The following is a 16,432-nucleotide window of genomic DNA, read 5'->3' on the forward strand; positions in this document are numbered from 1 at the left end:
AAAAAAACATACAATTTTTGTCTAATGGCTGTAAAAATAAGCCATTTTAGCTCCGGACTCTAAGCTCTTCAACTGTTAACCTTTATCATTAACTAACTACGTAGAATACTAATAATCAAATTTAAATTTTCAAAATATACTTGATGTATAAGTAATATAGTAAAGCAAACCCTTAATAAATTATTTTTTAAAGAAAATTTCAAGTCAATAGGCTGCTAAACAAAAAGAAAGGAGAGAGTAACTGACATCTATTAGAAGTTAAATTACACTAATAACATTTAAAAATTTTAAAACTTTAAATACAATTCACATTTATTCCACCTATTTCGTTTATCCTGTTATCAAAATGGTTGATCAAGGTTTACACTCCCTAGCCCTACATCCCCCACCTCTAGAGATTAGACAAAATTGTAAACACATGTTTGTGTATATCTAATCAATTGCTCTCTTACCGTTTAAATTAAAAAAAATGGCCTTTTCAAATTCTTTATGTGTTTTTTTCCATATCTTTTGTAATAAGATCATAAACTACAAAGAATTTGTAAATGGTTGCAAAATCATTTCTCCCGTGAATTTGGTTGCATTTAAGATTTTCCATAGAATGTAAATACAATTACATACTCCCTCCGTCCTAAAATGATTGTCTTACTTTTCTTATTAGTTTGTCCCAAAAAGATTGATACATTTTTATATTTAAAAATAATTTAACTTTATGAAATAATTTACAGCCACACAAATATCTACACTTTTTTTGAACCACACCTTTCAAAAAATATTCCTCTTTTTTTTAAATTACATGTCAAGTTAAACTAATACAATCTATTTAAAAAAGGGAAGTACATGAAAAAATAACCTAGACAAAACCAAGTGGGCATAGCAGAGAGATAAATCTAAAAAAACAAAATAAGAAAGCAAAACAAGCAATGCAAGCCCCAAGCCAGCCAAGAGATTCCCATTTCTTGGTGAGGTGTAAGTATCCCCTTTTGCCCCCTTATGGTTTATAGTCTACCCCTTTGAGGACTTTGCACCAAATCAAGAAAAACAAATCCATTGAACACAACAAAAACTGACACTTTGCTTTGCCTTTACTTCACAAATTTTCATTTTCTTCCTCAAACAACCAAAACCAATCTCTTTCCTAAACTCTTTCATATACAGTATCATCTTGTTCTTGTTTTTCTATTGGAATAAGTAGTGCTTTGGTCTTTACATCTAACCTCAATCTCCCAAGAAACAATGACTGACAGAGTCTACCCTTCAGCCAAGCCTAATGGCACAGCAACCACTGCCCCCACTGCCACCGCCGCAAATCCAAACGCGGCCCCAATCAAGAATCAGATGTACAACAACCCAAATCGCATCCCTTACCGACCGACACCAACTGCCTACCACCGACACAACCGCCGTCGTTGCAGCTGCCGACGTTGTTTCTGTATGTGTTGTTTTTGGACCATCCTCAGCATCTGCATCATTCTCCTCCTTGCAGCTATTGCTGGTGCCATTTTCTACGTACTTTACCATCCTCAACGCCCCGCATTCTCAATTTCCTCACTCAAGATCTCTAATTTCAACCTCACCACCACCACTGACGACATCACCCACCTCACTGCAAAATTGAACCTCACGCTCTCAACCAAAAACCCGAACAAGAAACTGATATACAACTATAACACTATCGCTATAACTGCACTGTCAAATCAAGTTGTTTTAGCAAACGGATCGTTTCCAGGGTTCACTAGCAGTCCGAGTAACATTACAATTATACACTCGACTCTATCGATGGTGTCTCAAGTGCTTGATGCTGATTCCGTTTCGTCTTTGAAATCAGATCTGAAGAGAAAAGCTGGGTTGCCGGTGACAATTTTGATGGATACAATGCTTGTGGTGAAAATGGACAAATTAAAAAGCAAGAGAGTAGGGATCAGAGTAACGTGTGAAGGAATTCATGGACAAACTCCAAAGGGGAAAGCTCCAGCTGTGGCATCAACAAATAATGCTAAGTGTAAGGTTGATCTGAGAATCAAGATCTTGAAATGGACCTTCTAATTTTAGCTTAATTTGTTTTTTTTTTCCTTTTTGAGTTAAGTATAATTATAATTTCTTTTGGGGTTCAAATTGGCTCCTCTGTTTTTATTTTTTATTTTTATTTTTATATATTGGGTTTTTTGGGATTTGTTTGTAAACTGAAGAAAGAGACTAGGAAGATTGCCAAATTTAATTGAGAAAGATCAGGTTTTTTTTTTTCCTAGAATTGTGAAGACATTGAGGGGCTGGTATTATAAGGTTTTTCTTTTCTTTTTTTCTCCTCATAGTTATGTGTTTAAGTTAATTAGTCAGGCTTAAATTCATTGAATTGAAGATCTCAATCACAAATTAGCAATTTCTTGGCACTCTCTTTTGTGTTATTCACATTACAAAAATCACCTTGCTCTGTTTTAACTGTAGCTTGACTATTCTGTATCTTCTGCTGCTTCTTCTTTTTTTTTTCTCATGTAAAAGACTCAATTTTCTCGAATTTATTTCTTAGTTAACATGTAAACTAAGTAGAAATTGAGCAAAGATGTGGAAGAAGTACCAGAAATTAATGGTACGTTAACCATGGAAAAGAAACTGAAAGACATGTTTTCTGATGAGTGGGGGTGGGGTGGGGTCTCCATGGGATCGCACTGGGAAATTCAGGATTTTGGGGAATATAGTAATATGAAGTTGACATGGAGTCATTAAGAAGAGTTTAATGAGTATTATTATTATTGCTTGTAAGATTTGAAAAATGAACATGGGGATGGTACAGTAGTCAGCTACTGATGTGCTAAATTCAATGCCCATGTTAAATTAATACAATATGCCACTGTTCCACTGTACACGCAATTAGTCGAAATATTTCGACTGTTCACTTTTATTTGTCGATTATGGATTTTGCACACCATTTAATAAATAATAAATAAAGTGCATAATTTATCATTAATTGGTGTATAGTCTTAATAAATTTGAAAAATAATTTGGATTGAGTAATTAATGTTAACCGTAAAACAAGAAAAATAAATTGTTTTCTCTTGATATGCAAAAGTGGACGGAGGGAGTAATACGTACTCCCTCCTGTCCAAAATAATTGAGCTTTTATCCACAAAAGTTGGTCCAAAATAATTGATGTTTCACAAAATCAAGAAATTATTTAGTTCTCTTTTCCTAATTTGCTCTTGACACATTCTCATATCCTCAGTAATAATTATGTCAACTTAAAAAGAAAAGAAAATAATAATAAAGGATATTATAACCAAAATCTCTCTTAACTATAATTGAACGGAAGAGAGTAGTATATTTTCCAAGTACGAAATCATCATGTGATCGGATGATGGAGATTCTTTTCACCGATAATTAGAGATTCCAGGTTTCTGTTTTGTGACTGAACAAACCTTAAGAAAAGGCGTTTTACTGCCTTTTTTGTAGACTTACTCAACACGTTTTACCTTTTTTACCAGACTCGTTCAACATGAATTACATCACTGAATTTCAAATATCAAATGTACTCAATAATTAACTTGAAAAAGGTATTTTAATTGTTGTATAATACAAGATTTGAATGTTGTTGTTTTTTTTTTTTTTTTTTTTGTGCATAGTTTGCATTTTTGAATACGAATTTACTGAAAAATTACCCTATCTATCAAGGCGACTTGACAAAATGGTACAACTCCTATATATTGTTGGCATCTTTTTAACCTAAAAAGTTTTAGCAAATTGTACGCCTAAAAAATTTAGCACAACTTAACCAACTAAGCAAAGAGGTGGCTAAATAATAGGGATGAATATTATTTTTTATCCTTTATTTAAGGTAACTAAGCAAAGAGGTGGCAAAATAGTATGGATGAATATTTTCTTATCCCTTATTTAATGTAACTAAACAAAGAGGTGGCTATATAATAGGGATGAATATTTTTTAGATGTATACAAATGATCAACAACATAAATCACCTCCAACAAAACCAACAATGAAAAAGAAATGGAAGCACAAATCGTGGAAATTGAAGAGAAAGTCAAGCAACAAACCTGAGTCCAGAGCAAAACCAAGAAGTAATCGATTGATAGGACGGATGTGGGAGCACCGGCGACGACATCAACACCACCAAGAATGGGCCTTTCCGACCACCGAAATATCTGGCCTTACTTTCCTAAGAGTCCGAAGTCTAAAGGGTATAAAAATACACGGTATTTACCAAAAGGGGATGACAAAAAATTTATATACCAAAAGGGGTATATCGTGGATCAGCCCACGATATACCCCAAAATTTTTTTGCCGCTGTCAGAACCAAATCAATGAAAATTAAAAAAAAAAAAATTAAACGTATAACGTGGATCAGTCCACGTTATACAAAATATATTGTATAACGTGGATCAGTCCACGTTATACCTCTAAAGTTTTTTTTTTTTTTTTTTTTTTTGCGAGCACTAAAAAAAAAATTTGGTAAACTTTTTTTTTTGCAACACTTAGTGTGTTTTTTCATACTTTGACCAATGATTAGTCGTGTGTAAAGACTCTGAAAAGTCAATATTTTATATAGAACCTGATATTTTTTTCTGCGTACAATAATGTAGGCTCAATACATCAAGGATACGTAGACGTTCAGATCGTCATTTTAGGGGTTGAAAAGGAGCCCGAAATAAGTTTTGTTTGAAAAAACTTAGTGTTTGACTGTAAGGTTATTTTAGTCAACTTTATATGTCGAGAAAATTAGTCAGCTTTATTTTCAAAAATTTAAACCGCAGAAGTGAAATTGACATTCACAGCTACATTACCCCGGGATTTTTACGTTGAAATCTATTGCGTATCATCATCTTATAAGTAAATAAAACTGAAAATTTCAGGCCAATTTGGGGGAAAATTGAAATTGAATAGGATAAAAGGTGTTTTTTTTTAAAATCGGCTCGGCCAAACCGCCTTATGGCGGTTTGTTCGCATAGATCTCGAAAAAATACGCAAGTTAAAAAAAAAACGCGTAAAACGGGCGTCCGAGCGCAAAGTTATGACCATCTAAAGTTTGACCACTTTACAACTAGTTTTTCTCCCTATATTTTTTAGAATTATATTTATATTCAAAATAAATTTATGTCGTGATTAAAAAATAACACGCTTAAATCAAAACCTTAAAAAATAAACCACTTAAACCTTAAACAAAACTTATTTCCGGTACCTTTTCAACCCCTAAAATGACTATCCGAACGTCTACGTATACTTGATGTATTGAGCCTACATTATTGTACGCAGAAAAAACTATCAGGTTCTATATAAAATATTGACGTTTCGGAGTCTTCACACACGACTAATCATTGGTCAAAGTATGAAAAAACACACTAAGTGTTGCAAAAAAAAAATGTTTACCAAATTTTTATTAGTGCTCGCAAAAAAAAAAAAAAAAAAAAACTTTAGAGGTATAACGTGGACTGATCCACGTTATACAATATATTTTGTATAACGTGGACTGATCCACGTTATACAATATCCACGTTATACAAAATATATTGTATAACGTGGATCAGTCCACGTTATACGTTTATTTTATTTTTTTAATTTTCGTTGATTTGGTTCTGACAGCGGCAAAAAATTTTTGGGGTATATCGTGGGCTGATCCACGATATACCCCTTTTGGTATATAAATTTTTGATCATCCCCTTTTGATAAATATCGTGTATTTTTATACCCTTTAGGCTCCGGACTCCTTTCCTAATTTACTCTAGTTCAAACTTTTTGCACCGGTCTGTTTTGTTTGGCTTTTGTTGCTGAACTAGTAGCTTATTTGTCTTTCTTCATTTATTAATAAAATAGCCCTGGGTGGTAAAAAGCCCAGTGGCCTTTAATTTATTTATTTTTTTAAAAAAAAGATATATATACAAATGATCAACAAACAGATTTTATACACATTATTTGTGTACAAATCAAATTGTGTATTTAAAATACAACACACATAATAAATTTTAAGCAAACACCAAGTATCTAACAAAATAAAAATTAATATTCATGTATTGTATACATATAACTTGTAACTTATGGAGTATTTGCACACTAGCCTATGTATATATTTTAAATACACATGATACAAATTATAGTATACAAATGATCAACGAACATTTTTTATACACATTATGAGTATACAAATTATAGAATATGTGTACACTAGTCTATGTATACAAATCAACATGTGTATAGCTCGTCCCCAGATTTATCACTAACCTCTGTATACAGAAATAGTTCATGTATACAAATCAGTGACAAATTATACTTTTTAGGCATTGTATATCAAATATCTATACACATGTATTCATGAATCTGATGTATATATCATATGTATACCAACTTCTATCATGTATTCATAAATTTGACGGATAAAATCATATATATACCAACTGCTATACATATATTCATGAATATGATGTATACATCATATGTATACCAACTGCTATACATGTATTCATGAATCGAATGTGGATTGGGGTAACAATGCTATCAATTTAGGCCCATATTTTACATGCTAACTTAAAATTTCTTTTTCATGCTTTAACCCAACATTAAAGACGGACTTCTAAGAGCCTGTTTGCATTGGCTTATTGCTTTTGATTTATAACTCAAAAGCCATAAGTTAGAAATTCTAACTTATGGCTTTTGATTTATTTTTGTTATTTTGGCTTAAAAATAAATACTTAAAAGCACCTTTTCATTTTACCCAAACACTATACAAGTAGTGCTTAAAAGCTATGTTGACTTAAAAGTAAAATAAGCCAATTTAAACAGGCTCTAAATCTCTCTTTCGGCTAAGTCTAGACCCAACTTGCAACTACTTGTAAATAACTTAAAAGGTCGTTTAACTATAGTAGATTACTATTAAAATCACTTATGTTTGTTTCATATCAATAGAGTCACTCAATTTAGATTAATATATTTATCAACAAAGTCATATAACCAAAAAGCTAAAAGAATAATTACCTAAACTTTCCCTCAAGTTTGATTTTATTTAACTTACCTCCTTTATGGCCATGCTTACCTCTCTTATATTAATTTTTTTGTAATAATTTTCTAACTTAATTATTATAAAGTTATAATCTAACTAAATTGTCATTTATGATATTCTTTTGTTTAATTAGTTTTGTAAACATTTTCTGAAGAAAAAAAATATATTTTCAACTCCATTATTATTCACGTGACATATATATCTATTTTTTTTTTAATATATCTTAGATTTTAAATCATTTCACAATGTTTTTTTTTTTCAATTTTAAAGTTATAAGAAATGATGACAATAATCCTTCTTTTTATCAGACTTGAACATTAACCATTAAAAGTTCAATTAAAATAGAAACCAAACTAATCAAAGTTTAAAAGGGGCTTAAATTTGATTTATATTTTTTTCTGCCGTAATAATTTCGGACAACTTTAATGCTCAATATATATAACAATTGTGCTTAATTAGTTGGCGAAATCAATCAGGCAAAACTAGCAAATAATTATAAACTGCTGGAACGGTAATCCTGAGCTATTGAACTCGTAATCTGAGCAATTCTATTGCATGAGTTGTTTGACTTTCTTGAGCAATGAATTCAGCAGGTATATAGCCAACATTGAGCGGCTAAAAATAAGTTAATGGGTCATACAACATGGAAAATTATTTATTGCAATTATTATTAAAAGTGTGATTTTTTTTCCAGATATGAATACTTCCACTTTCGAGATTATAAGTTGCGCAAAAATTTTAGTAGCTTGAGAAAATGCACGTGTTCTTAATTTCTAACATTTTACTTAATAAAAAGAATTATGGCTTGATACAATTGTAATATTATATTTTGATTTTAAAACCCAAAAATAACAAAGATTATTTTATTTAGAAGTTTCTTATAATGTAAAGAAATTGTATATGCTCATACAAACGTGTAATACAAATAGTATTTGGGAAGAGGTTTTCGTTATAAAACTTACATCTACGAAAAAATAAAGCATGGAGGGTAGTTTTAGAATATAATTAAAAAGTTTCATTTAAATCGAATTCATATCTTTAAGAGCCGTAAGGTTTTTAGTCATGAATGAGTTTTATATAGTGGCAACCTCCACCAACTAGAGCAATTTCCCTACCTTATCTAAAACTTTTCTATGAGACGTGTAGATGAAATTCTCCAAAATTCTGCAACTAGGGTGTTCGGTACAGAGGAAAACATTTTTTTTAATGTTTTTTAATTTTTTCATATTCGGTCAATTAAAAATTTTAAAAAATATTTTCTTTAGGAAAACACACTTTTTAAAAAATGAGAAAAATGACTTTCCTAATGAAAGTAGGAAAAACAAATCCCACAAATGACATTCCATATTGAATGTGTCCTCCTCGTCCTCGAACTTACCCTCTTTTCCCACGACCACTCCACTAACCACCCCCAACCACCACCCTTGAACGCACCTCATCTTCACCCCAACCCTATCCCCCAACTCACCTCTTAACCCCCATTACCCACCCCACCACCCAACCCCACCCTTCACCTCCTCCACCTCCAAAAATTTCTATTTCATATATTTTATTTTATTTTTATAAAAAGTGTAAATTTTTATCTAACCTCACCTCTGCCCCATCAACCACCCCCCCTCCTCCTGAATTTTCTATTTCATATATTTTATATATTTTTATTTTATTTTTATAATTTTTTTTTATAAAAAATGAGAAACTTTTTCTTACCGGTCCCTCTCAAACCACCCGCCGCCACTGATGTGGAGGTAGGGTGAGGAGGGGGTGGGTGGTGGTGGTGTGAAGGGGGTGCGAGTGAGGGTTGGGGATGGTGGATGGATGGTTGGTGGCAGTTAGGCTTGGTTAAGTGCATGTGGGATTGTGGTGTTACGGGGGAGGGGGGGGGGGGGGGGGGGTTGGTGGTTGGTTTTGGTTGAGTGGTGGGGTGGTGATAAGGTTGGGATGTGGTGAGTGGTGGGTGCGTAGTTATTTTTCGAAAAATATTTTCCAAGTGGTGGGCAGGGGTGAATCTATGTATAAAAAAATGGGTCACGTGAACTCATGGTCATCTGACTAAACTCGGTATATTATGTATATAATCTTTAACATATATTTAATATTAACCGAAAGAACACATGGTCAAATTGGACTGAGTGAAGCTCTGTTTAAGTGCTAGGTTTAATCCCTTAAGGTTGTGGGATCAAACCCTACTAAATGCAACGTTTGCGTCTTTTTTTTAAAAAAAAAAAATCTAAGACGAACTCATCCTCTTGAAATCCTGGATTTGTCTCTATGGTGGGGCTAGGGTTTGTTGAGTGGTGGGGTGGTGTTAAGGTTGGGATGTGGTGAGTCTTTTCCGAAAAATGTTTTCCACTAACCAATTGAACATGAGAAAATAAGTAACAAATTCACCTGTTTTTCAAGAACGCATTTTTTAGGAAAACATTTTCCATGACAATTTTCATGGAAAACATTTTTCTCCGTAAACACACCCAAAGGAAGAAAAATGAAGATATTTGCAGCATAAATTGTTGCCTCCACCTTAAAATTTCTCTGTTTTGGCCTTTCTTGTTCTTTAGACAGAGACACATTCAGAGAAAAAATCTTTATACATACTTTGAACAGTATGAATAGATAGAAAACTTAGATGTCTTTATGGAAACTAAGAATATATAATTCCCGTAAAGTTTAAATGTCTTTAAAAATTCTAATTTTTGGGTATACGATGAATTTTATAAACAAACTATATGATATACTAGACTCGATTAGCTCCCTTCAACTATAGAAGTTAGTCCAACACTTTTACATTTGACAGAAGTCCTTTAATGCTGCTTTATTAATGAAATTACTTTACTTATCAACGAATTACTGCTGAAACTTTGGAGGTTGTAACTGGAAGACAACCTAGGTAGCCATTGAAGCTTCGGAACTTCAATTACGAGGTCTCGAAATAGTGTTTTATTTGAATTAGGTGTTGCTCTAAAAGATTGAATATGTTCTAAAATGCTTAAATCTTAAATTTGAGGGTGTTTGGAGGGATTTTAATCTATGATATGTTTGAGCTTAAAGGTGCTAATAAACCAATATAGCAATTTGTAGCAACACCGTATAAAGATGTATAATTGTGAATATGAATGTATAAATACCTATTACACGCTATTATACATGTTTATATAAGTTGATATATCGTTTACAGTAAGTATAGTGGTAGACAAAAGATGGTTTCTAGTGCAAAGGTTGTATAATTGGTATTTATACACATTTTAACAATATTGTATAATTATATATAATTGTGTACAAGTCCGAATATATATGTATAATGCTGTATAATTATATATTTTTCAGTTTATAAGGGTGTATATACATCGCCTTTCTTCTCTTCTTTCTTTTTCTTATTTTATATTCTACTTAAAAGCACTAAAGAAGGTCATCAAGATGATGCCTTTAATTTAATTGATCATGGAAAATATCATGCATGTGCTCAAAGGATTCTATAATTCTTTTGCCAAATTTTAATTTTTTCTTATATTTTGTTGAATTGTTTTAGCAACTGCACATAAAATTTCACACTTTCAATTTAAAATTTGACTAACTCAACTGATGCACCACTTAAACCGAACTAAAAGATGAAATATTTCATTGTGAAATCATGTTTCTAAATCTTTTGCCATAAGGAAAAGAAAAAGAAATCATATGCCATAGTTTTAAGAACATCTTACTTTAGTAATCTTGTAAAACCAGAATTAGCATTTTCAGAATAGCAAAGAAAATTTAATTCAGAAAACAAACACAAATCAAATGGTATTGATTTTTTTTCTCTTTTTGATTTATCTCAAATTTCTAATGAATTGAAAAATAAATGAAAATCCCCTAAAACCAAACTTCATCCCCCACCCCACCCCCATCGAAGTGCACCACAGAATGCCTAGTATGTAATACAACTACGGGAGTGATGGGTACTTCAGGGTAAGTGATGAGTAGTTTATTTTTGTTAAAATTGTAACTGGGCCCCCTAATTGCGATGTATATGTGTGGGTGAGGCGTATATGATACCCGGGCTCCGGGAGGGGGAGATGTAAGAAAAATTAAACTTGACCCTTAGCCCGAGTATCATATTTTCATATCTACTAAAATTTTCTTATGAAGGAGAAGGATGGATTGTTATGGGCGATTTAGAAGATATAATGGGAGGACATGTATGGTTAGTTTCTCAAGCTCAAGCATTTAATTTTCTAGTTAGAGACCAACATCTTGAGGCTAACGTGGGATCCGCTCAAGAACTTACCAAAATTGTTTCCATTGAAAGGATAACCTTTGCAATTGACCTATTGCAACAAATAGGGATCCGCTGTTTGTCAGAGCATTGCAATATGTCTATTTCAATGGTTTTCAAACCATTGCCATACACGTATCTATTGTTACGGTGCAAAACCGTTGCAAAACTCTTTGGTGATATGTTTTGGATTACTTATTGCAACTGTTGTTACTAGCTTTGCAACGGTTATTACTAGCTATTGTAATGGTTGATTGTCAATTTTATTACGAGCTATTGCAGCAGTCATTAGAAGCTATTGTAACAGTTATTATGTGCTATTGCAACAAAACAAACCATTATGCACTAAATTTTATACAAACAACGACAGAAAAGTGTTCATCAAAAAAAATATAATCCAAAATGTCCAACTAGTATTATCCATATATAAAAGAAGAATATACAATACTGGTTGACTATTTAAAAGTTAGCTTACATGCATCTAAGTCTGCACAAAGTCCAAAATTTAAAACAGTCCTAGAATGTCTTAAGTTGTAGATCAACCAATACTTTTTAGGTAAGATTTTCACTGCTTCCATCTCCGCTTGTTCATTTTCTTAACCTAAAATTTCAGAAGGCACAACAATAAACATTCAGAGGATAGTAAAAAGAAAGAGAGACTATACAAGGCATATAATAATAGATAAAATGGCCTTTCCCCATTTTGGTGCGTCGAGTCCATGTTTTATTCTACCATATCCAGTCATAAAAGGAATGAAGCATGACATCACTTTTATAAGTTAGAACTATCTTCAGAAATATTTGTTTTTGAGTTTTCAATTACAACTAAGAATTTTTTTTCATTATCATGGGCAGCAACAAGCATGTGACAGACAAGTATAGTGATGACTACATCAGATATCAGTAATCATGCGGTTAAGTACTCTCGACTCATTTCAGTGATCATTCAGTTCAACCAGAGTAGAAAGGGATTCATTTTTCAGGAAAGTTTGCAACAGCTTGTTTGCAATACTGGAAAACAGAGAAGAAAAATTCCAACAAAGCGAACCTAGTTTATGCTATTAGATCATTTCACACTTGTTGAGAACGACTTTTCAGTTTAAATACAAAAACATAGAGTCGGATGAATTAAATCCATTTACATATAGATTCGACAAACTAGAGATGAATCACAAAAAAAAATAACTTAAAATTTTAGTGTGAACAAGTTCTGAAAGACTGTACTCATCACGGAAGGCAATCTGCAATTTCTCCACATGTCCACAAACAATGCAGCAGAGCTATTATCAGAAATACAAAGTCGAGACAAAAGAACTATCAAGTCATTTACATAGAAAATGCAGTGAATAAATTTAGGACACCTAAAAGAAAAATAGTTGTCTAGTCTATCCTTCCCTTCAAGAACTTCTCTGTCACTTCCGTTGATGTACTGCAAACACAAAAAGATTGGAACAATAAGATACCGAGGACAATTGACTCACTATAAATGTTACAGAAAAAGGGTCAAATTGCCCTTGTAATCTCACAAATAAGTTATGTTTGCTATTAGCTATACCTTTTCAACATATTTGTCCTTACCATCCTACTTTAGGACCATATTTGCCCTTGTACTCCAAAAAGAAGCCATATTTATTCCTACTCCGTTAAATTTCCATGTCCCACGTTAATTTGCATACATGGCGCCTCCGTGACCTTTTTTTTTTTCTATTAAATTTACTCACCCATTAAACTCCTAAGAAATTAAAATCCAACTATTTTCGTTTCTTTTCATCTTTTTCTTTTTTGATGGTGGAACTTAAATTTTTTTCTCAAAATTTTCAAAACACTGGATTATAGGCCTGAAACAAAATAAAGTATTAACGGACCACATCAGCTTTTACCCAAAATTAAACACTTTAATAACCATTTGCATATCAATTGCTACCACCGAAGCAAATGGGTACCGATACATAGGAAAAAGAAAGACAAAAAGTAGAAAAGGTAATTGGGTGCTCATAATCTGTGGTTGTAAAAGGGTCTATCATGTCGTGGCAACAACATCCAGAATGAGGAATTGTTTTATAATCATCGCAACCTCAACGTTGTTTTTTCACAATTTAGCAATGGAAATACATTGAAAGCCAATAAAAAAAGCATAAGAAAAATCACAAATTCAATTGGAAAAACGAGAGAAATGGAGGTCTTTCAGTGGAGAAATTTTGAAGCTTACAGAATATTGGTTCAGTATTTGTCACGAGAAGAAAGAGCAGATGCAGTTAGGGGAAAATGTAAATGTCAAATTTTAAGGAAAGGGGTGAATATCAACAACGCATATTAAAGGAACATTTCTCCAAGTATAATTACTGAGGCCTCTCGAATAAATGTATCAGGGGCTAAACAAGAAGTTACATTTTGACAAATTCGGATTAGCCAAGTCATTTACTAAAACTGTATCAATTTCTTATTCTTACAAGGACCCAACTACGAATACGTATCCAATATACGTGAAGGAGGAGAGAAATTTATCTATACCTTAGGTTTACACCAACCAAATAAATAAATGAGATATATGCCTTCATATAAACTGTTATAAGTTAACCATAATATATTAAAAACACATTCTCGCCTCATTTTTCACCATTCATGCATGTTAAATTAATGTCGTTTTTGATGTATACATCGAATGTGCATAATATTTACTTCTCTGGTAGGAGTATGTGGAATTTCTTGCAAGACCTTTTCGTATGGATTCCAAACTGGGAATCAAATCATAAGTCCTTTCATCACTATGGTTAATTACTGGTGCATGCATATCAGGCTACTAGTTAAAACTAAGATAGTGCTCAGCCCAAATGTCAATAACTTTTAATACAAAATACCAAAACATAAAGATGAGGTTTTTCATCGCAAAAAGGAATGTCTTCCAGGATATGTAATGAACAAGTTTAGGACAATTATTAACTTGCATTGGAAAATACAAACAATGCAGCAACTAAAAGTTATACAAACAAAATTTATAGTCCTTGTCAAGAAAATACTTGTTCAAACACCCTTTGGAGTCACTTTTGAGGAACCTCTAAGTATATTTATTTTGCCTTTTGGGTAATAAGAAATAAAGATTTTTTTTTTAGAAATACTATAAAAAGAAAAACATTTGCCTTTTGGGTAATTTGAACAACAGAAGAAAGAGGGTTTAATATAAAAAAGAAAAGTTAAAGGCTGCTTTTGAAATAAAACAAAAAAGTGCAGCAGGTCGCGTTCAATCCCACAACCTTGAGAAATTAAACCCAGCTCCTAACCAATGCTCCACTTGGCCTGGTTGGACCATGTGTTCCTTCTATTCATATTAGATATATTTTCAGAATTACACACATAATATATCTAGTTTAGTCTGGTGACCATGGGTTCAGGTGACCCAATTTTTGTACGTATATTCGCCTATGGTTGCACAATAGCTAGCCCTCTTCAAATGAAGAGGAATATATCATCTAGTTAGCTACCACAAACTTGCTTTCAATCTCATATAAGAACAACAACACCAGCTATGTTATAAGAGCTTGTTTGGATAAGCTTAAAAAAAGCAGCTTATAAGCTGCTTTTTTTAAGCTATTATAAGCTGTTTTTTTTAAGCTAAGCCAAACGGGCCAACTTATTTTTTTGGGCTTATTTTAAGCACAAATGGGCTTATAAGATGGCCAGCCAAACACTCAAAAAAGCTGAAAACAACTTATAAGCTTAAAAAAAGCAGCTTATAAGCTGCTTTTTTTTAAGCTAAGCCAAACGGGCCAACTTATTTTTTTGGGCTTATTTTAAGCACAAATGAGCTTATAAGATGGTCAGCCAAACACTCAAAAAAACTGAAAACAGCTTATGAGCTGTTTTCAGCAACTTATAAGCTAAGCCAAACGGGCTCTAAGACTTGTCCACGCGTAATTGTATATCTCTCTCTCAACTTCTTCGCTTATCTGTCTCTTAAGTTCTTCTCCCCATCCGCCCTTCTGTTAACTTATTCTCCTCCTGCCACCATTTTTACACACCCTAAAACTGATTTGAAACCATCGGAAAACACATCATCGTTCCATCAACAACGTCTTCATCTAATCACACTGCTAACGTCACCTACCCCACACCCACTGCAACCGCCGCCTAAAAATGTCTTTTAGTGAGAGAATAAAAGATATGGATAGGACCCTCTAGCCAATTAAAATTCACACGAGGACTAGCTAGTCCTCTTTCAATTTTATATAAGCCCTCTTCTTTCTTCGTTGGTCTCTTAACTTCTCCCCATCTGCGCCTTCTTTATTCTAAGAATATATCTAATATTAACAGAAGAAAAACATGGTCAAACCAGGTCAAGTGGAGCATCGGTTAGGGGCTGGATTTAATTCTTCAAGATTGTGGGATCGAACCTGACCTGCTGCACTTTTGTTGTTTTATTTCAAAAGTAGCCTTTAACTTTCTTTTTTTATATTAAATCCTTTTCCTTCTTTAGTTCTAATTACTCAAAAGGCAAAAGTGTTTTCCTTTTTATATTATTTCTAATTACTTTTTTTTTTAATTTTTAATTACATAAAAGACAAAAGAAATATATTTAGATGAAGTCAAATTGATGTCACTATAAAATTTTATATCTTATCTTAAAAGTAATGGTGAATTCCTTCCTTATAATTTTGGATTCTCCTCTGTCGCAACCATATTGAAGTGAAGTGTCCGTTGTAAGTTTTTAAGTCTTCTTGTGTGATTCCAAAGAACTCTACCAACTTCTTCCTCAAATTTATTTTTAGCTGCTCATCTTTTCTGCCCCACAAAGTGAAAAAGTAATTACAAATTTCAAAAGCAATAATTGATAAATATTCTAAGTTTTTTTACTCTATAGTTGAGGGGTTAGTCTATGTCTTTTGCCTTAAATCAGCTATAACCATACGTTTCATTTGTTCAAGGGATGCAATGTTTAGTTTTTCAATTGTTCAAGGGCAAAAGACGTAGATTGACCCTTCAACTATACCCCAAATGTCGATATTACGCTTAAACTTTACTAGTGACTTATTACACACCTAATATATGAAAAGGTGGAACTAATAACACCCTCTAAGCTGATGTGGCATAAAATGTAAAAATAATTAAAAAATAGGTGCGTTTTGATTAAAATTAATTCATTTTTTCAATTAATTCATTTTTTCTTTTTTTTTTAATTGCAAAATTCATA

General features: G+C 32.5%; 1 protein-coding gene and 1 non-coding gene across 2 annotated transcripts; one reads left to right on the forward strand and one right to left on the reverse strand.

Moving 5' to 3' along the window:
• Positions 1-971: 971 nt before the first annotated feature.
• LOC132635908 (NDR1/HIN1-like protein 6) lies at positions 972-2,382 on the forward strand. Its single transcript, XM_060352507.1, has one exon. The coding sequence runs from the start codon at positions 1,237-1,239 to the stop codon at positions 2,044-2,046; it is 810 nt and encodes a 269-aa protein (XP_060208490.1). The 5' UTR covers positions 972-1,236; the 3' UTR covers positions 2,047-2,382.
• A 10,852-nt stretch (positions 2,383-13,234) lies between these two features.
• LOC132639029 (small nucleolar RNA snoR8a) lies at positions 13,235-13,324 on the reverse strand. Its single transcript, XR_009582076.1, has one exon. It is a non-coding gene; the product is annotated as a small nucleolar RNA snoR8a (small nucleolar RNA).
• Between the last annotated feature and the right edge of the window lie 3,108 nt (positions 13,325-16,432).

Source organism: Lycium barbarum, chromosome 4 (genome assembly GCF_019175385.1).
Source record: "Lycium barbarum isolate Lr01 chromosome 4, ASM1917538v2, whole genome shotgun sequence".
Classification (NCBI taxonomy): domain Eukaryota; kingdom Viridiplantae; phylum Streptophyta; class Magnoliopsida; order Solanales; family Solanaceae; genus Lycium; species Lycium barbarum.